At 51.4% G+C, this 27,700-nt stretch overlaps 8 protein-coding genes across 8 annotated transcripts; 4 read left to right on the top strand and 4 right to left on the bottom strand.

The window, feature by feature from the left end:
- Positions 1 to 468: 468 nt before the first annotated feature.
- BP01DRAFT_341794 (DNA-(apurinic or apyrimidinic site) lyase APN2) lies at positions 469 to 2,913 on the bottom strand. The gene is made up of 6 exons (XM_025573460.1): positions 2,780 to 2,913; positions 2,690 to 2,702; positions 2,591 to 2,636; positions 2,405 to 2,537; positions 1,636 to 2,345; positions 469 to 1,578 (listed from the first exon to the last, which is right to left on the bottom strand). Exons 1-6 carry the CDS (start codon positions 2,805 to 2,807, stop codon positions 640 to 642), a joined length of 1,869 nt encoding a protein of 622 aa, XP_025430952.1. The 5' UTR covers positions 2,808 to 2,913; the 3' UTR covers positions 469 to 639.
- A 298-nt stretch (positions 2,914 to 3,211) lies between these two features.
- On the top strand, positions 3,212 to 4,455 carry BP01DRAFT_416300 (cytochrome c oxidase subunit VIa; the record flags this gene model as incomplete). The annotated part of the gene is made up of 5 exons (XM_025579191.1): positions 3,212 to 3,398; positions 3,519 to 3,543; positions 3,669 to 3,828; positions 3,895 to 3,902; positions 4,029 to 4,455. The coding sequence occupies 5 exons, from the start codon at positions 3,212 to 3,214 to the stop codon at positions 4,072 to 4,074; spliced, it is 426 nt and encodes a 141-aa protein (XP_025430951.1). The 3' UTR covers positions 4,075 to 4,455.
- A 15-nt stretch (positions 4,456 to 4,470) lies between these two features.
- BP01DRAFT_62578 (putative anaphase-promoting complex subunit Apc5) lies at positions 4,471 to 7,297 on the bottom strand. The gene is made up of 7 exons (XM_025579974.1): positions 6,502 to 7,297; positions 6,356 to 6,449; positions 5,886 to 6,297; positions 5,714 to 5,837; positions 5,554 to 5,660; positions 5,355 to 5,491; positions 4,471 to 5,281 (listed from the first exon to the last, which is right to left on the bottom strand). Exons 1-7 carry the CDS (start codon positions 7,214 to 7,216, stop codon positions 4,537 to 4,539), a joined length of 2,334 nt encoding a protein of 777 aa, XP_025430950.1. The 5' UTR covers positions 7,217 to 7,297; the 3' UTR covers positions 4,471 to 4,536.
- A 4,589-nt stretch (positions 7,298 to 11,886) lies between these two features.
- On the top strand, positions 11,887 to 13,027 carry BP01DRAFT_357324 (Aldo/keto reductase). Its single transcript, XM_025575180.1, has 7 exons — positions 11,887 to 11,940; positions 12,003 to 12,023; positions 12,080 to 12,138; positions 12,196 to 12,286; positions 12,337 to 12,424; positions 12,481 to 12,616; positions 12,671 to 13,027. The coding sequence occupies exons 2-7, from the start codon at positions 12,017 to 12,019 to the stop codon at positions 12,980 to 12,982; spliced, it is 693 nt and encodes a 230-aa protein (XP_025430949.1). The 5' UTR covers positions 11,887 to 11,940; positions 12,003 to 12,016; the 3' UTR covers positions 12,983 to 13,027.
- A 237-nt stretch (positions 13,028 to 13,264) lies between these two features.
- Positions 13,265 to 14,703, top strand: BP01DRAFT_357322 (phosphoribosylaminoimidazolesuccinocarboxamide synthase). The gene is made up of 3 exons (XM_025575179.1): positions 13,265 to 13,544; positions 13,666 to 14,041; positions 14,189 to 14,703. Exons 1-3 carry the CDS (start codon positions 13,395 to 13,397, stop codon positions 14,566 to 14,568), a joined length of 906 nt encoding a protein of 301 aa, XP_025430948.1. The 5' UTR covers positions 13,265 to 13,394; the 3' UTR covers positions 14,569 to 14,703.
- Positions 14,702 to 16,336, bottom strand: BP01DRAFT_357320 (CIA30 family protein). Its single transcript, XM_025575178.1, has 3 exons — positions 16,092 to 16,336; positions 15,757 to 15,990; positions 14,702 to 15,581 (listed from the first exon to the last, which is right to left on the bottom strand). Exons 1-3 carry the CDS (start codon positions 16,177 to 16,179, stop codon positions 14,788 to 14,790), a joined length of 1,116 nt encoding a protein of 371 aa, XP_025430947.1. The 5' UTR covers positions 16,180 to 16,336; the 3' UTR covers positions 14,702 to 14,787.
- Positions 16,337 to 16,819: 483 nt separating this feature from the next.
- Positions 16,820 to 21,833, bottom strand: BP01DRAFT_423860 (mediator of RNA polymerase II transcription subunit 12; the record flags this gene model as incomplete). The annotated part of the gene is made up of 6 exons (XM_025579649.1): positions 16,820 to 19,196; positions 19,257 to 19,558; positions 19,618 to 20,253; positions 20,315 to 20,519; positions 20,572 to 21,169; positions 21,227 to 21,833. 6 exons carry the CDS (start codon positions 21,831 to 21,833, stop codon positions 16,820 to 16,822), a joined length of 4,725 nt encoding a protein of 1,574 aa, XP_025430946.1.
- Positions 21,834 to 25,100: 3,267 nt separating this feature from the next.
- On the top strand, positions 25,101 to 27,658 carry BP01DRAFT_297425 (SUI1 family translation initiation factor; the record flags this gene model as incomplete). The annotated part of the gene is made up of 9 exons (XM_025571876.1): positions 25,101 to 25,137; positions 25,214 to 25,264; positions 25,339 to 25,370; positions 25,431 to 25,447; positions 25,577 to 25,674; positions 25,740 to 25,760; positions 27,142 to 27,216; positions 27,357 to 27,449; positions 27,510 to 27,658. 9 exons carry the CDS (start codon positions 25,101 to 25,103, stop codon positions 27,656 to 27,658), a joined length of 573 nt encoding a protein of 190 aa, XP_025430945.1.
- Positions 27,659 to 27,700: the final 42 nt, after the last annotated feature.

Genomic DNA, 27,700 nt, shown 5'->3' with positions numbered 1-27,700 from the left:
GCTCGCATTCATTTTGTCATTGTGGTTGCAGTTATCAGTAACAATAGAATCTATTCGCCGAGGGCAGCTTCTCCCACCTACAGACTTTGGAGTAACACATCCCCAACAGACTTCTTGGGACAATTAATTCAAGCACTGAATGCCAGCGACGACAATAGCCCCACACAGCAGGGAAAGACAAAGTTATTCCTTTCATACAATAATAACATGCCTCCACCCTAATGCATGCAAGTGGATACCCCTGTGCGGGTCCGGGGGGGAGGTTGACAATAGAGATGATCACCTGCCAGAATGTCTCCGCTGTGGGTATAACATCATGTCTGAATTGTTGTGCAGTAAATAGAGGATGGTGAATGGGGGTGGGGGCACCGTCTCATCATACAGTAAAGCTGCTGCACAGCTGATGTATCACAAGTGTTGTGAATAGTGGATAATACTATCAGAGTCACTAATTTCCCAATCGAGGGTGTTTTATTACCAGGCTTTCGAACCCAACAACTATTCACAGCAGGACAAATAGAACACCAGTTCAACTTTCCAGGTTTGGTATCACACTTGAGGACAAAGAGCGCAGGGGTATCATTTCCTTCCTCCATCCTATCCAGACAAAACTTCGCTAATATGAGCAATCTCCTACAGCTACGTGGATGATGAATTCCAATCGCTTGCCCAAATGAACGTCGGACATCGCCATTGCGTACCCTTCTCCTTGTTGCCGCTCGGTCCCAGAGGCCTCGAACATATCCAAAACGCTCGCCCGCAGTTCGGTCCCGGCTTTTTCGTCGTCAGGCTGATGCACGGTTCCTGATGGCCTTCGCATGGTGGGGCTCGTTTCTTCGTGAAGAGCTTAGACCAATCTTCTTTGCTCACAATTGGGTCAATGACTGCGTCCTCCTCCTTGGGGGTAATTGCACTAGATGGGGTGCTGTTGTTGGCTTCTTCTGCAAAGGCTGACGTCACGGTATTCAGAACCTCCTGGTTCTCAAGCTGCGAGGAGTCCGACGCGCCAGTCATGTTGGAGAGCAAATTTGACGTTTGGAGGGGAGCAAGTTCAGCGTCTTTGGTGGAGCCATCGTTACTAGAATTTGTGGGGGCACTTCTGGGTTTGAAGAAACCTTTCAAAGTCTTTTGCCCAGCGCTGGTAGGCGCCTGCGTTGAGGCCATTGTACTTTTTGATCGTTTGATTGGGGATTCCGGCTTGTTTGATCGCTTGCGTATTGTGCCTCTGCCCTCGTCGTTGGCACCAGTGACCGTCTCGTTAGTCGGGTTTTCGGAAGCAGACGTGGCGGTTGCTTCTTGCACGGGGGTCAACCCCGCATTTGTCGAAGTTCGAGTTGGAGAGGATTGAGATGCTTTGGTCGGTTTGCGCATGAACATATCCTTGATGCTTCTTCGCTTGTCAAACTCAGGGATTAGACGTCCGGAGGTAGGCAACAACAACTTTGATGAGTACTCCTGCTGACGCTCGCCATTTTCGAACACCCCCGCAGGGTTCATGATGTCACGAATGTTGGTCTCTTTTCCTCGAAACACCACGCTATCCTTGATAATGGCATAGACAGGACAGTGATCCGAGCCCTGCATCGTCTGCGGTCAGCGTAGGTCCGTGAGTTTTGAACGTGCACCGAAACATACCATGAGCCCTTCTTGAATATTGGACTCGCAGAACCAATCTTGCATTTCTAAGCTGCAGAGGACATAATCAATCCGCGCGCCGTAATTGCCCGGGCGGGCATTGATTCTCTGCTCCCAACAGGTATACATCCCTTTTCGATCGGGATGAAATGATCGGCAGATATCGTGAAGCACAGGCTCCTCTCTTCCTTCATCGCGCTCCCCGATGACTTTGCCGTCCGGAAACCACTGATTGAAAACGCGTCTTGCATGAACCGAAACCCATTCGTCCTCGGTCAAGGTTCCTTTCCGAATCGCCTCCGCCGCATGCGCTGCGTCGATTTCTCTTCTGGAGATATTGAGATCTCCTGTGACGAACACCTGTTTTCCCATGGCAGCGAGATTGCGAACACGGGCATCCATCAATTCAATAAAGTCATGGCGGAATGAGTCGCGGCTCTCATCCCGATTTGCGGGAGAATATATGCCTAGCAACACGAAGGCGGGAAACTCAAGAATGACACAGCGACCTTCTGAATCAAGAACGGCAGGGTCAACCTCGAGACTACTAAGTTGCTCTAGAGTTGGGTAGCCGCCAATCTGCTGGTCATCCGGAAGGTCGCGAAAGGAGACCGATGAGTTCGGCGGGCAAAGCATGCCTGTAAGTCCTTCTTCCGCACGAATAGGGGCGCACGTCGCATTGCGGGTGTATATGACTACCCCCGAGTAGCCTGGAAGATATCAGCCAGGATGCATAGCAATACTTGGTACCTTGGTACCCAAGACGTACCTTTCTTCACCTTGGGTAAGCTGAAGTAGCAATCCCATCCCGGTACCATGACCATGTCATCACGAAGGTCCTTCCGTTGAATTTTGGTTTCCTGAAACACGACAATATCGGCTTCGAGGATGTCAAACATCGCCTAACCATGTCAGTTTGAACGTGATACACGAAGAAATGCCAGGGGCGATGTACATCGAAGGTACGCTTGCCTCTCCATGGTTCATAGGAGAATGGATTACTACGTCAAGTAAGTGGCGTGCAGCTTGTAGCCTTGAGACAAGTTTTCCTTACCGGATCCCGTTAACTGTGAACTACAAGTGAGTTTGTGATCTGGCCAAGCTCTATGTTTTCCACAATGTCATTGTGGTGTTGGGCACTCACCGTTCCATGTTGTGATACGTAACCCCATCCCGTCACTAGCAATCTAACCGACACACGCCCATTGAGTGAGGGGCAAAGAACTGAAATATCTGAATGATATCGCCGTCACGGCGACTCCGATGCATGCATAGTACTAAGGTCGAGTCTATAGCGAGAGCATCAAGCATCATCGAGCATCGAGTATCGGACATGCTTCGGGACAAGCACGTGACTGTGACATCACGCGGGCGGTCGTGACTCGCTGCTGACATAATGGCGCACTGCCTGTGGCCGCAGCCAGCGAATCACGGGGACGCTAAGCGGCTTTTGGTTCGTTAAGCCGGCAGGGCCGACATCCGCTGAGATTCCCACCGTCAAAGACGTCGTACGTTGTTCCACACCAACACTACTGACACTTCGATTGTCAACCCCCTCCACCACCACAACACAACCATGTACGCTCAGCGCAGTCTTCTTCGTCTGTCCCAGCGCTCCGCGCAGCAGCTGCGTGCTGCTCCGGTCCGCTCCGCCGCCCCGCGTCGCCTCAACCACACCGAGTCCAAGCTCCCCTCCTGGGCTGTTGACAACGAGTTCAACCGCGAGAGAGAGGCCGTCAAGCACCACGCTGCTGCTACCAGTGGTGCGTAACCCTTGGGAGGGTACTCAATTGGACCAATTGCATTTCCCAATGCCAACAATTCATCACAAACGGCCGTGTCTATCATAATGCTAACTCAATGGGCTTGTTCGGTTCCAATAGACCTCTGGCGCAAGCTCTCCGTCTAGTACGTTTGCCCCTCCTTGCTGCTTGCGATCCGTTCAGCAACGATTGATCCCTCATATGAACATGCCTGGAAAACAATTCACCTCGAAACAAGTCAAGTCTTTCTACTTACACCAGCCTTTCCAGCGCCGTCGTTCCCATCGTGATCCTCGGCGGTATCAACGCCTACAACCTCTGGGAGGAGCACTGGGAGCACTGGGAGCACATGCCTCCTCTTGAGGAGCGCACCGAGTACCCCTACCAGAACATCCGTGTCAAGAACTTCCCCTGGGGTGACGGTGACAAGGTAAGTTGCTCCTCCAATCTCCGTACAGATTTGGGGGACATAGGCTAATCTCGTCGTTCATGCTAGACCATCTTGTAAGTTTTCTGCCTCTTCCAGTTCAAGCACTGGGCTTCAATCGCGACAACTACTCCGCCATACAGAAAGCTGGTATCAAGGCTACTTTTTTTGCCGGATCGGTGTGCTAACTTTGATGATTACAGCTGGAACTCCAGCGTCAACTACCACAACAAGGACAAGGCCACCTAAATGTCCAGTGGCCGAATGACGGGCCTGGCAGCTCCCTTGTGGGGCCTTTTGTTTTTTTGAGGTCCTAGATCGGATACGGAAGAACAGTTGTACATTTATTGCGGAATTATGCAAAATGTAGAGGAACCTTTGGGGGAGATGATGAGAGAATTGAGCGAGGGAGGCAGAGAGCGAGTCACACAATGCTACTTCAGTTTTTATTTTTCTTTTGTATGGTGCGCGTGCTCTTTTTGGGTAATCAAATCAGATCGCCCGTCGCGATTGGGTTTCGCCTGGCGCAGAAAAAGTGCCTCACCATTTCTCGCAAGGGTCATCTTGTCAGTAATGTAGGCTGCAACGTCTTGTGGATTCGTTGTTAAGCAGGCACGGGTTGCAAGAGACAGCGCAAGGCATCGCATTTCTCAAATAGTGTGGATTCCGTATACTCGATGCATCTACAGCACAGAACGATATCATCACGGCCTATACTTCCGCAGACTCCTGGCGCTGCTGCCTCTTGAGATCGAGGTATTTCGCCGCGTAATCATTCGCCAGCACTGGATCCCCCGTCAGATGCATGACCGTGGCTTTCTTAGCCATCATCTCGCACTGCCCGCGGATATCCTCGAGCTCCTCATACTGCTCATAGGCACAATCCAGGTATCCAAGTGCGCGGTTCATATATTCTTTCTTGAGAGGCGATTGGGCCTGCTGCTGCTGCTGCCCCTGATTCCTCCAGATGGTACCCGCGACCCCCATGTTGGCATCGACGAGGAGGGAGTACGCCTGGGCGGCGAGGTCACAGTCGTCCGACTCGAGGATCTGCGGCATGATGCTCTCCAGCATGGCAGAGACGGCGTCGAACTCGCGCAGGCTGAGAAGCACCCCAGCTAGGACGCAGATAGACTCCCACAGGCTGGGCAGGAGGCGCGAGCGGTGGGCAATGCTGGCGGCGCGCATAGCGAGCGAAAAGCCGCGCTGCGGATGGCCGGTCTTCTCGAGGATGCGTGCCTTGAGGCAGAGTAGCTTGACCTGGCTGAAAATATCGAAGTTGTCTTGGTGGATGGACTGCGCGGCTTTTTCGACGATCTCGAGCGCGCGGGCGTAATGGCCTTGGCGGATGCGGAAATCGATCGTCAGAAAGGAGAGAAGGAGGGAGATATCTGTATCGGGGAGTTGAATCGCTTGCAGTTGGGAGAGGAGATGTTCGACCGCCACTTGATTGTCACTGGAAGAGGATGATGATAATGTTAGGGATCTGGTCTCCCACGCGAGATGGATCATCGAATTGAGAGATATACCGATAAATCTGTCGTTTCAGTTGCAGCACCCCGGTGAAGAAGGTCCAGTATTGGTTCGCTTTTAGGGATCGCAGCTTCTCGGGTGTGACCTGATCCATGCGGGCGGAAATCTCTTTGTAGCGGCCCTTTTGTGCGAGCTTTTTGTCGTTCTTGTTTAGCAAAAGATATTGATGTGATAAGAGGGGCAGAGTTGACGTACAAGCTGACAGCTTCGAAAGGTACTTTTGAGATAATCTTCGAAAGGTGCTCTACTCGCATAGCATTCACGAAAGATCTCGCTGCTGAGCCACGATAGATGGGTGACTCCTGATATATGGTTAGTCTGAATCAGGTGCCTTCTGCGCAGCGGGGGGCAGAACCTATTCTCCCAAAGAGCGCGGCTTGAAGCAAAAGTTGGGGCCCCACTGAATTCATCAGATTCTTTGTGACATTCAAGTGTGAAGCGCGGATTATATTCTCCATAGACGCGGCAAGGCTTTCCCCCTGCCTATTATCAGTACAGTCCCTCGAGAGTGAAAAGGCACAACATACATTTTGCAGCTCAAGTTTCGCTTCACTCAATAATGTCGTGCTCAGTAGGCTCCACATCTCCGTTTCTTTGGCCTTCGCCTTCAGAAAGGAGAGCCCTTCTTTTTCATTACCTAGCATTCCAGTGTTTTGTATATCCTTCATCTGCTCAGGGAAAGCTTTGCCAAAATGGTAAAGCCAGCTCATACAGAAGTTGAGGCAATTCATATCATGCGATTCACGCGCAATGGAAACTGCCTCCTGCATTGCCGACACGGCTTCTCCATGGCACCCATAGTCGGCCTGCAGGATTGCAAGATTCAACAATGCGTATTGGTAAGAGCTTCTGTCGCGACTGTGCATAGTGTAGTCGAAGTAGCGATGGAGGTTGTCGAAGGATGATGGGTAATCGCCCGCTCTCCATGCATCCAGAAACCTACCGTGTCCGTTAGTATGCAGCATACGAAGGGCGATGAAAGAACGAGCAGGCTTGCCTCAGGTAGTGAATCAAGTTGGGCACCGTCACACCCGATGCTATAATGCGCTCTAGCTGTGCTTTCATTTCGTCCGGAACTCTCCCTCCCAAACCTGAAGCGCATTAGCCGCCAGCCTAGTCCGTTCATAAGAGCAGTATCCATACTTTGTAGCTCGTTGATCTGAAACTCTAGGAGCCGCTCCACATCTTTCGTGCTGACGTACTTGTCGTCCTCGAAATCATTGTCGATATGGCCATAGGCCACTTGCGAGAGGTGACTTGTTGTGTCTAAGCCAAGCTCCAACAGATTGATATCAACCGGGGCTTGCATCCCAGCTGGATTTTTGCGCGCCCATACACGATACGTCGGCAACCTGTATCGCACAAACCCCTTCCAGAGGTTGACCGAGTCATGGAATTGTAGTCTAGTAAACTCCAGCTGAGATCGTCGTACAAATGCACCTAGCGGGGAGCATCGGGACAACCTCGTGGGGCCCCTCTCGGGAGCAAGGCCAGCATCTCGGTCACGAATCTGCTCGTCTCGGGTCTTGACCAGCAGGTCGGAGATACCACCGAAGAAAACCTCGAGAGCATCGCAGGAGTCGATTGACCAAATCTTCTTCAGAAAGAGGTCCCAGATCGAGCGGCCGGGCACAGAAGATAGGTGATCATGAAGAGATCCTTCCAAGTCTGTGATCGATACCGAGCATCGGGTGTCTTTCTTCAAAGTACTGGGGGGCGCCTCCCGATCCAAGGGACTCAGGCATGAGACCAGGAATGAAAGGACATGAATTGCAGAAGAATTGGGAACGACGCCTTCCACGTAGATCGATATCAAGCACAGGAGTGCTACCTTAGAAGGGGTGAGATACCGACTCATTGTGGTTGCTCTCCGGACATTGTATACAGTGGATGTGGTGATGATTTCCGCTGGCTGAGGCCCTGCAGTAGAGCCCACGTCAGGTCTTATTGTGGCTTGAAGCCGACACAAAGTAGATCGTTAACGCAGAGGGCTCAACTTGTTGAATCAGACTATAAGTAGCTTAGTCCTCTGTTGCTTGGAGAGTCAGGCCGAATAGATCAACGCAGGACTCAGACGATGATGCGGAAGCCTTGCGGCGCGATAAACAATGGCAAAGGGAAAGAGGAAGAGATTTGGAAAGATGGATGTTATGGCTATGTATTGTATTGCTGTATTTGTTCAATACATACGACCACAGGGTGTGGAAAATAGGGCTTCCCGTCCGCTCAGCCGTACTCAAGCCACACGCCGGGAGGTTAGTAGTTGGGTGGGTGACCACCAGCGAATCCCTTCTGTTGTATGTTTTTTTGACTTTTTCACCAATCAACCTACCTACCTTCACCACCGGCCTATGCTCTACAAGATGGGCCTGGTAGACTGGATTTCTCACGCAGCTCACCGGAGAAGCGACTTCTTACCCTGGAACTGCTACCACTTGAACTAATACTCATAGTGGCAGACTTACTGACAAACACCGACATCACCTGCTTGAGGCTATGCAGGCGAACACTGAAAGAACGCACAACAAGCCGTTGCGACTTTTAAGCCAGTGCGTGACAAGTCGCTAGCTCTTTCAGTCCTCACTAGAGTAGCCCGAGATTTGCCTCGAATGTCCTGCTGCCAGTATCGCGCACGATTACGCTCTATCACTGACGTCCGCCATCCAGCAAGTGGCACAAAAATTTAACCATAAATGCCCAGTCAAGTGGTGTTTCTCAGTGCACCATAGCTTCAGCAGCTCTTACAGCTTCTACCCGCGAGTTACCTTCCGCAAGGGCGAGCTCGGAGGCTGTTTGATGGCTGTTTCGTGAAAGCTCTGATCATGTGAGTGACCCTACACTGCGAAACAAATCCCACATGAAGGAAAGGCGATACCGTTGTGCAATGTGGAGGCTGAGTAGCACGTATCATTCCATGTACTACTTACTTGATCGCTAGGTTCCGAAACTAAAGATTCAGCTGTCTAACCCCATTTTAGATTGGCACAGAGGCATGCTAGCTAGTCTAGTGGAGCGAAGCAATACTGGTTGAGGTACCGCACGTACCCTGAGAAGATTGCCTATCCACGAAATCCTTTCTCAAGGGTCAGCCCATGTGTATCAAGTTCTTCAGCGTCCGGAAAGATATCCCGTATGCTGCTATGAGTGCGCTCATCGCAAAAAGCACTTCCGCACGGTACTCGGGGCCCCTATGCTCCATCATCTATCATTTTCCCTACTTAAGTACATCTTCACCAGTATTCCGTCAGGTTAACTTCACGATCAAAGCCTACAACATGAGTATGAAAATAAATGGTGAGTGGTGAGTATGAATCAGCAGAAACCATGCTATTGAGGTTAGAGTGCCCCTTGTGAGGCTCATTCTGTTATGTCTAAGGTACCTTGGAGGCCTCTGTCGTAATTCGCTTGAGTATGTGCAGCTGGACTCTGGGAACATTCAACCGAAATCCACGCGGCTCACTACACGACAAGTCTCTCCATCTCTTGGAACAAACTCCACTCTCATCAAATGAGAATAGCACCGTTGCCCTCAAGAAGCTGTCCAAGGTTCAAGAGCCTCTGCTATATGTGAACGAGAGCTGTTCTGTTACTCTTGGAAGAGCAGAGGAACCAGGATCCAAGCGCAAATCTGGGAGACGACCAATTCTTCACAGGCAATGCGAAACGAGTCCAATGGCTCGAAGGTTGGACAGCTTTCCAACATGGCATAATGGTCTGGTGGCCGTTTTGTGTTTTCAAGGCTAGATAACATCCAAGCGAGTGGTGAACACAGCAAAAGAAGAAGATCTTGGGAGTAGCAATGGGAACATGAGTCGAAGCCGCCTCGTGGCTGTTTGTCTCCTAATCTATTGCATGATCTCAGTATATACTCCGTACTCCGTATTATCTAGTAAAGGAATCTCGGTAAACCGGTGGTTTACTCTTAGATCTACAGATTGGCTGTCTGCATTACTCGTTGCCACTCAACCTGACATCGGTCTTCGTCTATCTATGCATTCTGTTTAGACGACGTTCGACTCACCAGCGCCAGACCACTTCGCTGGAAGGACTACAATATCCGCTGTGCCACAGCTAGCAATTTGAAAGAAAAATAAAAAAAAAAAAAAAAAAAAAAAAAAAAAACTCCTCAGAAGGCTCTATACCTGCTAGGCCCTCGAGAACTCGCGCCTCGGGGGCACATCAGAGCCCGAGAACACTTCCGGGAACTCTTTTACTCTATCCATAAGACAAAATGACCCTACGCACCCTGTTTTTTCGGCACTCCATCGTGCCATATCATCACACTGCATATCGAATGTTGTCGTCGTCTACAAAGAAAATGAACCCGCTAATGCACGATAGCCCACCAGGACAATGTCGAATTAAGCTGAAGCTGATTGTGGCTGTCTCCGCCTTGCCACCAGCCTTAGGCAGTTCTCCACACCACTAATGTGCGGACCCTGTCCTCTCGGCTTGTTATCTATCACTTTGCCTCCAACTAGCCGTATACCCATGGTGGGTTGGAGAGCCCTGCCTTGGCCATATTCGAGCAATGACGTGGCTCGATCAATTTCCTCGATTGTTGAGCTGTGGGGGGGGGGGGGGGGGGGGGGGTTGTATCTGTTTGTCTCAGATGCATTCGATTCATCCCTAAGGCAGATCACAAAGAAAAGAGGCAGCGGCGCCAAGGCTAGTAGCCAGGAAGTACGGAGTACTCAGAACGAAGGATTCAATCCGAGAAGAACTAGCATCGCTTGCAGCGGAGTTCAGTATCGGCCAAAGTCCTATATTCGTGGCGCAAAGTCGGATAGATCGTCTATCATGTAACGTCTCCTCTGTTCAGTATTTCGAGGACAGAGCATATAATCGCCATAAATTCTTCGCATTTTACTTCTGACTAGTGAAAACTGCGACCATCCAGCAAACTTGCGATTGATTGCGAAAATATGCATTTTTCGATGTAGAGATGCTGTTGCCCACAGATCGTGCAGAGTGAACTCCATGTCCTGGGTCTCACTCGGCCGGCGGGAACACAAAGGTAAATGCAATTAGAGTCAAACGGAGTAAGCTGCAATCCTCGGTTCCTGGCGGAGGCTGGAGCATGTTTCCAGCCAATTGGCGAACGAAGACATGTTGTGTTTTCCAATATGACGGGGGGTGGATGGCTTTCGTTTCTAATGTACGGAGTACTCCGTGCGTTCGATTCGAGTCCGACACTCGTCCCAGGATGATTGGGTCAGACCTTCTGCAATGAAACCACCTGGAATAATGAAGCGTTGACCTTGAAGATGATGAACTGGGAAGTGACTTGGTTTGAGTGAAAAAAAGTACGATAAAATGTCGCAAGGAATCGGAGATAAATGATACGATGGACTCAGCTGGACCGTGGACGACAGTCTCACTTGCAGCAGCAACATGCAGTTGGCACAAAGGGAAAAGGACCTAATTTAACTTCAGTCTGGCCACCCGCATAGCACTTGGTCACGATTATGGGGAGGAGTAATGCATGAAGCTGCTGCAGGTAGTGGCAGGTCATGTCACTCACTGCATTAGTCAGTACTAGCACCGGAAAGCCAACAATCTCGACCGATTGTCTGCTTCCCAGCACGACTCAGGAGGCAACAACGAAAGAACCAACTCCACAGGCTTACTGACAATTCACTGCTGTCGATGCATCTGTGAGCCAGTGGTCAACATTGGAAGTATTATCCACTTTCCCCGCGCCGGAATCCACTCTCCAACCTGCACTGTACCTCGCCGAAAAGGGATAAAGCCAACTTCCCATGACGCTTGCAACGCCCGCGATAGCTGCATCCTTCAGAAGCCGGATCCCCGATCCACCCAGTCAGCCCTGTACTCGAAGAAAGCCCCTGGGATATGTCATATAGGCCAGGGCATTGCCTGCAGCTCTATGACAAGCCACAGCCCAGTGCATCATCTGATTTGTGCGTCATGACAGGGATAACGGGCTTGGTTTGCCTATAGCGTCTAGTCGCACTTCTACTAATGCGCCTATGCGCTCTTCTTTCAACCCAGACCCTGGTAAACGTGCCTTTCAATCTCAATTGCTCGGTGCATAAGCGGCGGCGGGATTGATGCTAGTTGATAGCTCGAAAGCCCAAGGTGCGGTGAAGAGACTTGGTCTCTCTTATAGCTTGAGCTCTCCATCTCGAATTTCGTCGTTAATGCTGACCCTGGCAACCCGCTATTGCCAAAATGACGAGATCTGAGCCCCTTTCCACGGCTTTCTCTATCGATGGGGGCTCTATTCCAGCTCTAGGTCTAAGCACATTTCCAGGCAATGAACCTGATTCGCGAGTTGCGAATATCGTGCACAAAGCTCTGATCATGGGTTATCGTCTCATTGACACGGCTGCTATTTATGGAAACGAAGAAGCCGTGAAAGCAGGCATCCGGATGAGCGAAGTTCCCCGAGAAGAGATCTGTGTGATTGCTAAGCTGTCAGTTTTCATATGCCTACTTCCGTACTCATCAACACTCAGCACAGGCTGATGTCCACGGATAGAGACCCAACGTGTCATGCCCCGGACGACGTTGAGAAATCCCTTGACCGCAGCTTACAGCAGCTTGGATTGCGCTATGGTTGGTGCAATCCTGGTCGTGATAGCTGGTTCAATACTGACCACTGCTACTATCACTTACAGTGGACTTCTTTCTTATGCACTGTACAATGCGATATTTCCCCAAAATTGCCAGGCCGATTGTTGATCATTGAGTACAGCTCCATACGCTCTTTGCAAAGGTTCCAAGGGCAAGCCAAGATTAAGTTACGATTGGAAGGTACGTCATTAACGTCTGATTTGGCCCAGTCAATGCTCACCCGTTGAATTTTGACAGCTTATGCTTGATCAAGGACGCTCGCGAGCATACCTCGACACTTGGCGCGCGATGGAGCGACTCGTTGATACGGGCAAAACGAAGCACATAGGTATTGACATCGTAATCTCAGCTTGCATAGATCGCTTCTGACATCGCAAGGTGTCGCCAACTTCAATGCCCGCAAGCTCCGGTGCTTGCTTGAGAGGGCCCGGATAAAGCCTGCTGTCAACGAGATTGAACTCCATCCGTGAGTAATGCGACATGTTCGGGCTATGTTGGAACTTCTTGCTTATCGCTGTATAGTTACTTGCCGCAGACCGAGCTGCTAGAAATGTGCCGAGAGGCGGGTATCCATGTTATAGCTCATCAGCCACTTGGGGGTCCTATTGTATATCCAGTCTTTCCGACCGATGATGACAGGCCGCTAGAGAATCCCGAGGTAAGTTCTCGTGTGTCAAAGTGCTCTGAAGCTTGACTGACTCAACCTGGGTAGATTGAGAAACTCGCCAACAGAAATCGTCGGACATCCGCTCAGCTCATTCTTGCTTGGCTCACAGAGCAGGGTGTAACCGTAGTGCCTAGGACCACGCGAGTGATACATCTCTATGAGAATTCACAACTGAAAAGAGTACCTAGTGCGGCTATGGCTGCCATGTCATCGCTGAGCAGATCGAAGGGCGCACGTCGGGTCCCGTGGATTGACGAATACTTCGAATCACAGGTATTCGGTGACGGGAAGGATCCGTGGACGACTCGTATTGAGATGATGCTGGAAGGACGAATGCCTCCTCCAGAATACTTGTAGGATTGTGTGTTAGATATGTCTGAGTTCACGAAACACGAAATGCATGTCTTTTCAGCTATGGGTAAGAGAGGATGTCGAATGTCGTGAGTAGTAAGTATTAATTAGTAAGTTATAAGTTGCAAACAGTGTAAGTAGTAACTAAGTAGTTTTAAGTAGTGTCATCATGTACTGAACATCCCCGCCAAATCAATGCCTCAGGCGCTTTACCCAGACCCCGCCCCGCCCGCGGGCAAAATACTCCGTAGAAAAGCTTATCGATTATCGTCACCCGCAATTTCCTATTGACTCACAGACTCACATTCACACACACACACTCTCTCTCTCTCCCTGCATCATCTATCCTCATTCTTCTCAGCACCTTTCGTCTCCCTCAATTGGCCCTCCTCCCCTCCCGGGTCTTGTTCTAAGCACCATGACCGAGTCCTACACCACCACCGACCTCCAAGGCGTGCTGCCCCTCATCGCCCGAGGCAAAGTCCGCGATCTATACGAAGTCGACTCCAAGACTCTTCTCTTCATCGCGACGGACCGAATCTCCGCCTACGATGTTATCATGCAGAATGTGATTGTCCCTGACTTATTTCCCGAGTCCCCGTTCCTTTCCAATCCCAACTCCTTCCCCCGTCTTCGCCGCTACCCCCAAACCAAATCAATAAACTAAACTCAATCAAATAAAAAATCAGGGCGTCCCCAACAAAGGCATCCTCCTCACCCTGTGCACGCGCAAATGGTTCGAGATCCTGACCACCGCGCTCCCGACCCTGCGCACCCACTTCCTCACCCTGGACCTCCCGCCCCAGATCCCGGCGTCGCTGCGGCCCGTCCTCCAGAACCGGAGCATGCAGGTGCGCAAGCTCCGCATCCTGCCCATCGAGGCCATCGTGCGCGGCTACATCACCGGCTCGGCCTGGAAGGAATACCAGACTCATGGCACGGTGCACGGCATTCCGGTCGTCGCGGGGCTGCGCGAGAGCGAGGCCTTCCCCGGCGGACCCATCTATACCCCCAGCACCAAGGCGGAATTGGGCGAGCACGATGAGAATATTCATCCTGATAAGGGTAAGTTCATTCCCAATTTCCTCAACACCTTGCCCTGTGGTGGATAATGGCAGGGGGGACGGGACGGGGGGAAAATTGAATATTGAATGTGGAGGTTTGAGGGGCCCTTGATGCTAATGCCTTTTTTGTTTCGTTGCCATGATTCAGCTGCCGAGATCGTTGGCGAGCCTTACGCCTCTACCATTGCCTCCCTGTCGGTGCAGCTCTACAAGATCGCCCACGAGTATGCGCTGACGCGCGGTGTGATCATCGCGGACACCAAGTTCGAGTTTGGTGTGGATGAGGAGACGAATGAGGTGGTGTTGGCCGATGAGGTGCTGACCCCGGATTCGTCGCGCTTCTGGCCCAAGGATTCGTATGAGGTGGGCAAGGGCCAGGCTAGCTTCGATAAGCAGTTCCTGCGCGATTGGCTGGTCAAGGAGGGGTTGAAGGGCAAGGAGGGGGTTGCCATGAGCGAGGAGGTTGTGCAGAAGACCAGCGAGAAGTACCGGGAGGCGTGGGAGCGCATCACGGGGGGCGACAACTAGGTTCTTTCTGCCAATGCATATTGCATAGTAGCATATAGTTGCAGCGAGCAGGCAAAGCACTGCTTTCTCGGGGCATAGGTGGCTGGCCCTTTCCTCCACCTCAATAAAAAAAAAGAACTGAAGCAAAGATGTCGGGATATATAATTCACATTCAATTCCCTAATGTACAGTTTCATGGTGGTGGTATCAATCTAATGGTCGCGGTCCCTCTGCTTTTCATCAAGCCCATTCATCACGCAGTCCTTTGAGTCCCTTGCCCTTGTTCTGGCTCTTGGAAGCCGAAGAAGAAGCAGCACCGTCCGCTGCATGCCGCTTACCGGCCTGTGCCTCCTCCGCTTCGGACTGAGTCGGCTCACCCATCCAATTAGTCCTGACGCCCTCATCCACCTCCAGCGCATCCGCCCCACAGATGCGCCTCTCCTCCTCAATCTCCGCCTCACTCATCCCATTTGTCGCCCAGATCTTGTGAATCCGCAGATCATACGGTCCATCCACCCGGTCCGTCAACCCGATGCCAATACTCCGGATGCGCTGCCGCAGCAGAGAGGTCTGCGGCTCGACGACGAGCCCGAAATTCGTGCGCACAAACGCATTGAAGGGCAAGAGGATTGTCTCCCAGCCCGTCGACTCGACCGCCTCCCCGGTGGTCGTCACATGATGACTGGCCGAAGAAATGATGGTCGACTCCGGCGGCACGTCCGACAGGGCCGGCGGGATGATGCCGTTGGGGTAGATCTTGTCGGCGAGCTCGGGCGACTCGATGTTGGCCTCCTCGGCGGGGAAGGGGGAGTAGGGGTCGCGGGCCGGCGCCTGCTGCTGCACGCGGTGATGCCGGGTGTACAGGCGGTGCTGGTGGATGTCGGTCTCGACGACGGAGTCGGTCTGGATGTTGACGGTGTAGCGCCGGCCGTCGGATTTCACGCGCAGCGCGAGGTAGGCGTACGGGTCGACGTCCCAGAAGAGCCGACCGAAGAGCCACAGGCCCCGATCATGGTTGCGGAAGGCGGCGTAGCCTGGTTCGGGTGCACCCATGTAATCAGTTGTCTATTGCCATCGGATACCGCAAGTATTCTGCGGCAAGCAGTGCGGCCAAAGCATGGGAGATTGCGCGTATGGTAATTCGATGTATGGTAGGAAGAACGGGGGAAACACGCGCGAAGGCAGACAAGATGGCACACACAAACGTACCGGTCCTTTCCACCCGCCAGTTCGGTGGCAATCTGGTCGAAATACTTCCGTGGAAATGAGCGTGCGCCGGGCTGTTTGTCGAGGGGTCCGCGGGAACATGGTCCAAGCTGGCGGTGCTGAAGCCTCCGACGGCGCGGTCGGCCATTGTCTTACAGCCGGCGACAGTGGAGGCATCTTCGAAGTCAAGGAGTACGTAAGGTTTCGTCGGAGTGTGGAGAGCTTCGGAGTTCCAGGCTATAAAGGCAGCCGTGATCAGTATTCAATCGCATAGGGCGTGTAGCGTGCGAGTCAGCGCGGAGAGAGAGAGAGAGAGAGAGACAAGAGCGAAAACGTACCAATTTTGGAGAGGCGGCTCAGCTCATCTACACTGCGCTTGATGAAGCCTGAGGGCTTGGCAGCTAGACATCTGGCCGTGGGAATCATTCTAGACTAGTAGTGATTGCAACAAATTCAGAGTGTTGGAAGGCCGATGGAATGTCCATCAAGAAGTGCTGGAGCTGCGGCGAAGAAAGAAAGTGAGTGCATGACGTCGGAGACAGACATCCGAGGTGATGCGCTCGCGGCCTGAGGCGCCAAAGGCCCTCACCGCTTGCTCAACCAGTTACACCTGCATCACTCGTAGTTCTCAAGGAATCGAACTGAATTGTACTTTTCACTGCAGTTTACCTGCTAGTGACTGACGCTGACTATGAGATTGTTCTAAATAGCTTCCCCTTAACAGACACAATATGTTGTTGGATTCGCTCATGCAGCCCGCTCCTTGATGCCATTTTGCAATAAAACAAAAAGAGGAAAAAGAAAGAAAGCAAACCATGATATGCTATGACTGGCCCAATTCCACAGAACGCCAAATCTTAGCCATATGTACAACCCAATACACCCTTCAGGAATGTTGGTAAACCAATGACAGTGAGTCATACGGGTCAATGACGAAGCAGTAAACATGCAAGATATAGGGAATGTTGCAAATGCAGATGGGTATGTGAAGTAAGCGGAAGGAAACACAGGAGACGGGGGGGCACATGTGGGATCGAGAGTATTATGTACGCGAAAGACAAGTGTGTTAGGCTTTGACGCGCCTGGCATCGAAGTATTTCAAACTCAGCGCGGTGTCATTCGTACCAACAATCGGGGCTGCGTCTTCGAGAAGCTCCCATGGTCGCACCGGGTACGCGCCGATGACACGACCGCGGCACTGAACTCGAAGATGACTTGCAATGCAGTTGACGCCTTCGGCAATCCCAGCGGAGAGCACCGATGGTGCCGCAGCGGACGGCTGTTGTGGTGTATGTTGACCGTATGTCAGGCTTCCCGACGGTGTTGGGGTGGAGCCGCCAGCGGCAGGTGAGGGTAGAGATGTGGGTTGAGGAGGGTTGGAGCTATCCAATATGGGACCGAGAAGGTATAGGAATCTAGCATCGTTCTGAAACTGAAGGAAAGGCGGACATTTCTCTCTGAGAAATCGAGCGCACTGCTGCCGTGCCTCGTCCGGGAAGATGTCCACAAGGCATGCAGCAACGTCGAGTGCATGAGTTTGTAGCAGAATCCCGGGACAAGGCCGATAACTCTCCACTGGTTTGGGTTGTGGGAAGTAATCGGCTGACGGGTAAAGACGGAGGACATGGTTCGGAAGCCGGGCCAGAGATATGCAGAAAATGGATATGAGTAGACGAGTCTGCTCGGGCAAGCCATGGGATCTGGGCGCCAGTCCTGCTGCGTTGAATGATGCGCGGTGGATGACTACGATCCGAAGCAAGGCAGAAAACCAGAAGGCAAGGCTTCTCTCGAAAGACGGGTCAGTTTGACGAGCATCACCGGTGCCAGTGTAGTTCGCTTGCGCTGCTACAAACTTTTGAAGCAAAAACTCCATCTTCTCAACAAGAACAGGCACAATAGTCGGTACTCCAGCCTCAGGTATGCAAGGGGCTAGCTTTTCGATCATGGTCAGGTACAACCTTGCAGTCTCGATAGAGTTGGAATTGTACGCGTTCTCGACGAACATGGGAATGGAGAAAAATCCCTTTTCTGCCCGCTCTCGGATTTGTTGAATAGCATCCTGGCTCATCAGACTCACCAAGCCATACCAATGATCCTTTTGAGATTTGGTATCGGCCAGTGCAGCTTTGAACATCACATCCACAATGCCGTTGTTGTCCTGGCCCGAAGCTTCGGCGTTGAATAGAAGTTGAAGCTTGAGTTGACAAAAGGGAAGCGAAAAGTCGTTGTTCATGCGAATGATTTTCTCAGCCTCGGGTGCATATTTATCGTTTGCATCCGAGTTCAAGCCCAAAAGCTTGTCGAGCGCCTTCTGCAGTAGAGCTGTAGATGCTGTATGTTGACCGACAAACTTCTGCAAGCAACTTTGAACGATTCGTTCCGGGTTTTGTGTAAGTAGAAGCTGAAGCAGCATAGTTGCGCACTCAGTGAGGTCTCCTCTCCTGGAACCGTGTATAGTATCAATCTTCTCAGTTCCGATCACAGACACGGCATCACGAATTATGTCAAGACTCTCTTCTGGGTATTTCGCAAGAAATTCTTGCTGCGCAAGCCGAAATCTATACGTGACCATATCTGCGAAGCGACTTTGTTCCTGCTTTGGCGGAATCAGAAGCTCGAAGAGGTCCAGTTGCAATTCTGCGACGCTTGGAATTACCGCAATGACCTTTTCCGATTGCAGAAGCTTTTTGACAAGGGTGACGAAGGCATGGATAGTAACACAACCAACACCAATAAGGGGGGGAAGAATCCGCGTCATAGTCGACTTGGACTGAGACTTCAGAAGCCCGCACACCCATCGAACCAACATGGCGTCGAATCGCTTGGGATGAAACGTTCTGAGGTAAGCCATATATCTGCATATCTCATTTGGCGAAAGTTTCTTGTGACCGTTCTGAAGGGCATTGGTAAGCGACGCGAAAGATGTGTCCATGGTAGACTCGTCCATTCCACCACCAGAGAGAAGCGTTTGATCAAGCTTCTCTCGGAATAAGCTATCTATCTGGCCGGTAGGTACCGAGATATGGTCAGAGAGCGGAGATGGAGCCGCCACAGCTGCTCTGTTCTCAATCCGAGCAAGATCCTGACGAAGGAGTGCGACAGTATTGAATTCACCGGGCATTCGAAGTCCCAGCTCTATTAACGAGAAAATCAAATCTAGATTGGGTGCTCCAAATCTCTTCAGACGAACATATGATTCGACAAGGCCTTTGAAAAGATCATGCACGGCGCTGATCACACAGAACGAGTCGAAATGATAATTGACGGTGTCTGCAACTGATGCGAGCACGACGCAATTGTCGCATGTAGTTGCCTGTTTGAGCACATCTGCGAGCATCGAAAGGTCACCGAAGTCCTCTAGGATCTCTCGGATGATGTAGAATTCACCAGTGGTCAGTGCAGAGATCCCGGAGTCGGACAACAGCGGAATGTTACTGTATTTTCTAGAAAAAAGAAACCATAAGCCTACAATCAAGGGTAGGAAGAATGGCATAAAAACATACCTGCCTGGTTTGCGGTGATGCCCGGCCACACCGCGTCGGATCCATAGACCAATTTCAGATTTGACCGCCCATGTCAGGTCAGCAGGGAAGGACAAGTTATTGTTCGGCACACCACTCTTCTCCAACCCGAAAATGTGGGGAAGTCTGCCGGCAATCAGCATCTGAAGCTTTGCAACAACGGTTCTTTCCTGGGCAAGAGAGAACCCGGCGCGGTCGATCAACATGTTGCGAAGGTTGCGGACGTGTTCTGGTAAGCGATGTGACGGAAGTTGAATCAAAAGGCGAAGCTCAATCGATATGACCTACGGAATGTCAATTGGAGCCCTCCTGGTAATTAAAGGTGTTTGGAGAGGTTGCTAACCTGTTCGTCGGGCAAGGGCGCATGCGCAAGTCCTTTTGCCATCAGCCACTGCAAATACCTGCCCACAGAGAATGTCTGAGACCGGACGAGCTCGGAAAAAATATGATAAAGGTGTTCCATATTCAGTCGGCTACTGTTGTCAAGGCCAGCGACAAAACTCAGGATGTGGGATTCGATGTCGAGCCCAGACATCTTCCACTTTCGTAGGAGGCGGACGCTGGTATAAACACGGCGGGACCCATGCCTGAAAGGCGTTGCTGCCCACTCGAGTAGTTTGTGTACCAGAATAGCCTTGTCCTCGACTGCATCCAGGCATGCGGACGCTGTGGCGGGAACATCATGTGCGGAGCGAAGTGAATCAAACAGCGTGATGACTTTATGCTGGGGGAGCCGAACTTTAGCGTCCTGTTCACCGTTGGACAGCTGAACACGACTATTACGTTCCACCAAATTGTGGAACATGGTCTGGTCTGGTGTCTCCTTAAGGTTTAGACACGAGGAGATCAGTCCCCTGTATGTTGTCCACGAATTCGGGAGAATGAGAGATGATGTATGCTCCAAGACCAATCTTCTTATACAGCGAGACAAACGCTCAATAAGCGGCTGGAGGGTTTCCTGGTGTCCAGACTTCTTCATCTGTTGGGCGTGTTCGTTAATCAGTGAGGAAGAAGAAAAAGCATGGAATTGCAGGTCTTACCTGTTGCAATTTCTCAAGTAGCACCTCTGCCAATTTTCGACCACGTTTCCTGTAACGCATGATATTACTCCAATAAATGCCTAGCATCAGGAGCCACACAGGGAACGTGTTGAGAGAGGCATTTTCCAACGACAGCAAAAACCAGCTGAGGTACTGATCATGGTCGAGCAAACGCTCGAAGAACAGTCGTGATGTCAGACTTACTCTACACAACAATCAGCAGGGGCATGATGAGCGTTCGACGATATGAGACGTACGCATAAGTCATTTTCACCTTCCAATCCGTGGCACCGCAGGTACTGATGACCCCCTCCAGGAATTGTTGCACGGTGGCCGTCCAGTCGCGGACCCATTTATACTCCAAGCCCAGAGCGAGTGTGCCGCTTGTGCCTTTCCTTTTGAACGCGCGGATTTCATTGGCACCAACACATCTCGCCAGCCATATGGCGCGAGGGACTGGGATCCATTTGCCTAAGCACTGATCGAGGAGTACTTTGCCCCTGATACCATGAGGAATCGTCCGACTCAGCCTGCGCAGAGGCACAGATGGATTAGCGAGATCCCGAAGCCAAGCTTCGCGCTTGTTATCCGTCAAAGTGACCCGAGGAGGTGGCTTGAAGCTCGACGGAGCCGTGACAGTGTTGTGGCTTTGTCTCTTCTCGAGGGCAGCGGTGAAGACAGAAGAAAGTATCTGCAAACCTGAACGGTGCTTCAACTGTGTGTAGAGTGACGGTCGTGCAGTGTTGGACTCATTCTGGGACACTTGGGTGCGGTCATAGTGTCCTTGCTTCGCCGTGTGTTCGTTAAGGACGTCTTCTGGGTGGTTACCGGTCCATGGGTGGAAGTCCGCAGCCTCTGGAACTCTCGGTCAGACACATGCTGCATGTATGTAAGCTAGATGTGATAACTTACTCTCCCCTTTGATCTTGGGCGCAATCGTGGGTACTTCAATGCGATACGGCGTTGTTTTGACCTCTTTGACCGGTGCAGCTTCGGCAGTCTTCGTGGCGTCGTCTGCCGGGGACTCCTGAGGGCTATACTTCCAAGGGTGGAGAGGCAAAGGTGGCGGAGACGAAGAAGTCTTCCCTTGCGCGGTAGCATCGCCATCCTTGACTTCAACAGCTCCAGTCGTCTCCGACAACAATGCTTGAAACGACCACGCCGGCCGGCCCCGCCAGGTTAATGACTGTGGTCTGGCAGTCGCAATTCCCGGAGTGGTTCTCGCTTCGCCACTGCTTACGAGTGCCGGACTACCTGTTGTCGCATACGCTCCTGGGGTCAGGTCCAGTTTCAACCTCTTCGCCGGTGGTTCACTCTCTTGCGTATCTCCAGTATTCGCTGTGAGGTCGATGACTGCCGGCTGTCGGGGCAGCGATTGCGGTAGGGGCATTGGCGGCTTCTCCAACTGAGACTCGGACTGGCTCAGCGCTTGGAAAGCCTCAACGCGTCCTGGGCCGTTGTTGGGAGCGCGCATGGAGCGACTCCACGGCTGGACGCCGGCAGAAGATTGGGGTATCATCTTAGCGTCATGGTGTATCTCAGCGTCAATGTTGTGATCATTGGAGCAACGCGGTGGGTGAGCGATAGGTTAAAGGCTCGCTTTTGAAGCCTGATTCGGGTCGTGGTATCAATTTGTCCGCAGAAACAGAAAGTGGAAAGTCAAGGGTAGCAATGAGAATTCACATTCGGGCTTCCGAGTCAGAACTCCTTTACGGTGTGGAGTTTGGTGAACAATCCAAGGCCGAGCGACTATACTAATCACGGTAACCGTCGGGGCCCGGGGGGGGGTTCAGATGGGAGAGCAGCACTTTTGGGGGAGGGGGGCGAGAAGCGGAAGGCTGCAGGTGGATCTGTCCGCTAGGGGACAATAGCAACTCGCACCAAAAGTCTGGGGATTTGGGGGGAAGAAAGGGGAAACAAAGAAGGAGAATGGGAGATTGAGAATGAGATAGGATAAAAAGGTGATAATGGATGGAGGAAGAGGCGACCGAAGAGGAAAAGAGCCGAGTACGGCGGCCGAACGAGTCGAACGAACCATCATCTCCAGGTCACGTAAGGAGGGAGGGACCAACTGGCATCAGCTTATGCTGGATTTACCGGATAAAACCCAGTAATCTTACCGGAATGGCACCCGTCAACAGCACAAGATACCACGAGATTACCGGGTTTGGCACGCGTACAGTACAAGTACAGTAAGCCAGTAAGTATCCGGAGTAGTTATAGGTAGTTGTTACTTATCAGCTTCTCCGGGTTCAATGACTGAGGGTCGATCACCTTATCCAATTCTCACTCTAGGTAAGAGACTACCTACTAACTTAACGAGTATATGTCCATCTGAGCTTCGGGAGTCAACCCGATCTATGACCCATGACAATGAAGCCATTTTGCTACATTAATGAGGCCCCATTGACGCATCTCTCCCATTCATGACTCGGATGTCTTCATCCTCTTCTTCGAGAATATTGACAAGCAGAGCCCGCGGGATCCCCAGCTGCGATTTCAAGAAAGGGTTCTCTTGGCATCAGATGATGGGATGACCACAACTTCACTGTTGTGACTACTCGAGTAATACCAAATACCTACAGGCTAGCCTATAGGCTACGGAGTACTGACTATCATCAACCCGGCTGCACCTCCACGCGATTAGCTGATGGTATCGCGGCATATGACCCCATTTTTAATCGACGGGATCGGGCATAATCAGGGCCAGTGGCAAGCAAGATACGCAGACACAAACGACTTTCTTTAACGGGCTAGTCTGGCCCTCTCTTCCGCAGATCTTCCCCCCCTGGCGTGCACGCTAATCCCTGCGCCCGTAGTACGAAGTACTTTTTTTGTCCTTGCACTATTCAGAAAGACCTGGAATCCTAAACCTGCTGCCATCAATCAGCCTGTACAGCTAGCTGTGGATGCGGACTCATGCGTCCACATGGGCAAAAGGAAGCGCTGCAAGAGGAGGAAAAGAAGCACTCATCGTCTGGTGCACCACAGACTCCGTACCACGTTACCTACTGCTAGACGACGTGGGCAGTCAAACAGACAATGCATACTGTGACTAGGATGATTCTGAACAGGGGATGAAATCTTTTCCTCGGCTTGTCCACCTTCCGAACATACGGTGAGCACTTCTGTGATCTCCGAATGAGGGAGTGAACCATCTAGTCCATCGCGTAGTGTGTGCCTTGACCGGCTGAAACCGATCTGATCTCCCTACGCCCCGAACTCATAACTAGGTAATGGCAAACGCCCAGTCACCACCATCAATTTGTGTGTCTCTCTTGACTCCTCGTACTCCGTAACTTTGAGCCTTCTGCAGCTCGCCTCGGGACTAGACTACTCCGTAAGACAATATAATCCACTTAACTCCGTTGAATGTGGGCCATCGGGGTTCTCCAATCCAGCCCTCGGGCTCTGAGGCCCAATTTTCCGGGACCGATTGCCGTCTGAGGGGAAAGGGGAAAAAAGATCTGGCGTGGTGATATGCCCCTCTCAGTCTTTCAGTGGCATGACATTGAGTGGTATGATGAATGCACCAAATCATTCAGCAACTTCATCCTTCTCCGCACTTTATCCTGATCCTCATGGCTATAGTCCGTTAACGATTGCGTAGATCTTCCTTCCTTCCACTAACCGCTATGGCCCAATTCTCACGTGGCCTGGTCTCCGGCTACAATATCCAATCCTCTCCAGATCTCATCTCTTTTTGAGTAGCACACAACATCATGCACTATGTAATAATCGAGAATCGAATTAGGGGTCCAAGTGTCCTGTTGGCCGCCTTGGACTGTTATCGTAATTTATTGCCCGGGATCTCCAGAAGCACAGACCGGGCTCTCACGATAACCATTTGTGACAGAACAATCTCCGTTTCAGCGGCCTGCAGGATGCAGTCCTACGCAGTCGGATCGGATTCAAGTCTTGACAAAACGCCTCCACAGGTGTCATTGTCACACAAGCACAATCCCAATGTGGAGGAACCCTGGTGAAGGCGCAGTTCAATGCTTTGGCCACAAAATCTCCAGACAAATATCCCCGTGCGTGACTAAGCTTTTCCGACAAATGTCATCTAAGGGGGACAATGTTCAGCTACGGAGTACTTTGTATTCGACGACTCGTAGAGTCAGGTCTTCTGCAGTGGTTCAGTATGAGGGCCGTGCATCTTCCAACTGCATGACGACCAGTCAAGGCCCAAGGTCCAAAAGTCAGCACTTGAGTTGAGTTCCCTCACATATGGGTCGATCTTCCGCCATTGACTGTGCTTGCGCGATTCTCCGGAAGTCAAAGCTCCTTTCGTAATCCTATTTTAAAGTGGCTCATATTGTTGGTTCGAGTGAATCGACTAGACTTTGATTCAAAAGCCGGGTCGGACATGCAAGACAGAGGGCCCAGTAATTCCTTATCAACAGCCACCCGGGAGCGAACAAAGACCCAAGTTGCCTTCTCGGAGGTAAGCGGCCCATTGCAGTTCCCTCCTCTTCCGACAAGTTGCGCGAGAAGCTTGCATCACCTCGATGAGGTAGACACCATGTAGATGGAAAGAAAAACCGATCGGACTTCCGACGCTTGAAGAACTAGAGGGCGAACTGATTCAGTTTTCCAAGGGGAATTAGGTAGAGAAGAGATCCGATAAAAGAGAGATAAACCTATGGTGGCAGTAAAGTAGCACCTTTCCGCTTTCGGGCTTGGCGACGCTGGTCGCTTGGCTGGCCTGTTCAATCAGCTTCTCACCCCAGGTTTACCACCGACAACCAGATCGAGGAATCTCAAAATCAAATTAAAGCCCATTATGTCGTCCAAGAAGGATATGCGCAGATTGGATCTCGGTACGTTGTTTACATTTCCCAGCTCATGGACCTCGTCAAAGCGCATTCTTGCTGATACTGACGCCGCATTTCTCAGCAATCCCCTACATCGATCCGCCCAAGAATAAGGATGAGGCAGATATGTCTAGTATGTCGCTAGCGATGGGGCATATGCTTGCTGCTACACGGCGCAGATGGATCTATATTGATGTCTTGAAATAGGCGCGATGTCGAGCACCATGCCCATGGCTGCGGTAAGTTGCAACCCAGCTCCGCGCTTTACAGCCAGATGATACTAATGAGTACCTCTTTAGATGTTCACCAGGAACAGGTGAGCAGAGAACGAATCTCTGAGGAATTGTTGCCGTTCTTACAACTAATTGCTAAATCACAACCAGGATGATCGGATGGTAGGTTGTTGAGTGAATTATCGACTTGTCCATCGCTGACTCCCACCCAGGGTATCCTTCGTCTTCTCTCTCCAGAACTGGTTGGGTGAGACCCCTGACCAGAAGAGAAATGCTTCCACTCCGGCTTATATGTCGGTCCTGATGTCCTGTTCGTGCAACCCAGCCTCCAAGACTATGAATTCTAGATGACTTACTGTGCGCGCCTCTTTCTAGTGATGGCTTTGGTTGTGGTATGTGCTGCTTTCCACTGCAATGCCGGTCGGGTGCGTCGTTGCCTCGGCTCTAACACATCATACAGACCTATTTCCCAATCTTCTTGCCTCCTCAAACCGCACGCGGTGCGGCTGCTCCCTCTCCTTCCCCATCTCCTTAGAGGGAATCCGTTCAAACATACCCTTGCGAAAGTCTTTCAATGCAAAATTAGTTCATGGCGTTTTCGAATTTGCAACAGAATCATACGGCATATCCAAGCGTTACCGACGGGGAAGTTGAGAGAAGTCAAAGGGGTTGGTTCGGGACTTCAAAATCTACGGAGGTCTGCACTGTTGTTACGAATACTATATAATACCACGAGTACCATAATGTGCTCTTTGCTAGTACTGATCTGCCACGTACGAGGTAGTACAAGAGACAGTGGCAACTCCAGAATGGCTGCAGAGTGCATGATTTACATGGTAGCTGAAACTGCAAGGAGAAAGAAGGTGTAAAGGGCTTGGCGTGCACAGCTTTGGACTGTATATGTCTCTGAGAGTATCGAAACTGACAGCCTGGAATCAAACCCTAGCCAGCCAGCCAGCCTTTGCGTAAGGGCTACGTCGGCAGATGTGAGTCAACTTGTTGGTAATTAGTGGTGAGTGGCCAGGCTGAGTGCGTCGACGAAGGTTGCCACCAAAAATGAACTTTGAGCTTGACGACCAATGAAACCCTGGCGAGCCAGACGCCTCTTTCAAGCCTCCTTCAATTGCCATGACAGGCGCCGACAGCCCATCGGATGCCTGATAACTGGGAAGCCAAACAGAATCAGCTACAATTGAAGAGACGAGAGTCACTCACGGGCAGACCGGGCGGCGGGGCTTAGTCAGTGCAGTATAACTAATAACCCACACCGCCTTCCCCCACAAGGGCGCTAAATGCAAGCCGCGCCCCCCAAAAGGCTTTTCTGTTCTTTCTCTTTGCTTCCTTCCCGACCTTCTCACTCTACACTCCATCTGCAAGAACCCACCCCTCAGTCTCCCCCGACTCGCAATCGCTCCTACACTTCTACAGAGACTTAGATTCTCTCCCCTTCGCTCACTTTACCTATACCGCTTTTAAGGGCCGTTTACGACGAAAGGCCGAGTTTATGTCCATCGAAAACCTTAAGACCTTCGGTAAGTTAGTCGCCACATCCCCTTCGCTCGTGAACTACTTCGACGTCTCGAATATATACCGTTCATATGTATCTCCCAGCTTGATGTGTAAACGCCTCGTCTTCTCCCGACTGGGTTTATGCATCGTACTTGGCGCAATCCGGCCACTTGGCTGGGATTCTTGACGTCTGTTGGATTCGCATCACTTTTTGGCGGGGTAACTCTAGGTCATGAGCCTGAGGCTGACACGTGCTCCTTTTCCGCAGACCCCTTCGCCGAAGCTGACGAAGACACCGGCGAGACCAAGCAGTCTCAAAACTACATCCATATACGGATTCAACGTACGTTATCATCGTCTGTCCTATCGATTTCACCTATTTTGTCGCTACCTCACCGTCCATTTGTCGCGGGCGGTGGTGGCGTCATGCCTTCATGTTATCTTTTCCAGCAGGAGCCCTCCCAAACTAACAACCCCCTGCAGAGCGCAATGGTCGTAAGACCTTGACTACGGTCCAGGGTCTTCCGAAGAAGTTCGACCAGAAGAAGATCTTGAAGGTTATCAAGAAGAAGTTCGGTATGTTCCAATTCGACTTGCCACAGGTCGACTCTAGGCACCCAGCTAACGACTTATCAGCCTGCAATGGCACCATCGTCAACGACACCGAGATGGGCGAGGTGATCCAGCTCCAAGGAGATCAGCGTAAAGATGTCCAGGAGTTCTTGACCGACAAGAAGGAGGGTCTCGAGCTGGATGCCAAGACCATCAAGGTCCACGGTTTCTAAGCACCCCGTCGTGCCGTCCCCGTTCCGGTCTCCTTCTTTTCT

This window comes from Aspergillus saccharolyticus (genome assembly GCF_003184585.1).
Source record: "Aspergillus saccharolyticus JOP 1030-1 unplaced genomic scaffold BP01scaffold_17, whole genome shotgun sequence".
Taxonomy (NCBI): domain Eukaryota; kingdom Fungi; phylum Ascomycota; class Eurotiomycetes; order Eurotiales; family Aspergillaceae; genus Aspergillus; species Aspergillus saccharolyticus.
The sequence above is the reverse complement of the archived record's forward strand: the minus strand, read 5'-3'. Positions and strand labels throughout refer to the sequence as shown.

Coding starts and splice junctions, on each gene's coding strand:
- BP01DRAFT_357322 (XM_025575179.1), top strand. CDS start 13,395: ATGACCGAGTCCTACACCACCACCGACCTCCAAGGCGTGCTGCCCCTC. Junction 13,545..13,665: donor ACGATGTTATCATGCAGAAT/GTGATTGTCCCT, acceptor ATAAAAAATCAG/GGCGTCCCCAACAAAGGCAT. Junction 14,042..14,188: donor GAATATTCATCCTGATAAGG/GTAAGTTCATTC, acceptor GCCATGATTCAG/CTGCCGAGATCGTTGGCGAG.
- BP01DRAFT_341794 (XM_025573460.1), bottom strand. CDS start 2,807: ATGGGGTTACGTATCACAACATGGAACG. Junction 2,538..2,590: donor GAGGCAAGCGTACCTTCGAT/GTACATCGCCCC, acceptor TGACATGGTTAG/GCGATGTTTGACATCCTCGA. Junction 2,346..2,404: donor CTTACCCAAGGTGAAGAAAG/GTACGTCTTGGG, acceptor GATATCTTCCAG/GCTACTCGGGGGTAGTCATA.
- BP01DRAFT_357320 (XM_025575178.1), bottom strand. CDS start 16,179: ATGATTCCCACGGCCAGATGTCTAGCTGCCAAGCCCTCAGGCTTCATC. Junction 15,991..16,091: donor GAGCCGCCTCTCCAAAATTG/GTACGTTTTCGC, acceptor CTGCCTTTATAG/CCTGGAACTCCGAAGCTCTC. Junction 15,582..15,756: donor CTGGCGGGTGGAAAGGACCG/GTACGTTTGTGT, acceptor CACCCGAACCAG/GCTACGCCGCCTTCCGCAAC.
- BP01DRAFT_62578 (XM_025579974.1), bottom strand. CDS start 7,216: ATGAGTCGGTATCTCACCCCTTCTAAGGTAGCACTCCTGTGCTTGATA. Junction 6,450..6,501: donor TCAGATCAACGAGCTACAAA/GTATGGATACTG, acceptor AATGCGCTTCAG/GTTTGGGAGGGAGAGTTCCG. Junction 5,492..5,553: donor CCTTTCGAAGCTGTCAGCTT/GTACGTCAACTC, acceptor AACGACAAAAAG/CTCGCACAAAAGGGCCGCTA.
- BP01DRAFT_357324 (XM_025575180.1), top strand. Junction 12,425..12,480: donor AACGAGATTGAACTCCATCC/GTGAGTAATGCG, acceptor ATCGCTGTATAG/TTACTTGCCGCAGACCGAGC. Junction 12,617..12,670: donor GGCCGCTAGAGAATCCCGAG/GTAAGTTCTCGT, acceptor CAACCTGGGTAG/ATTGAGAAACTCGCCAACAG.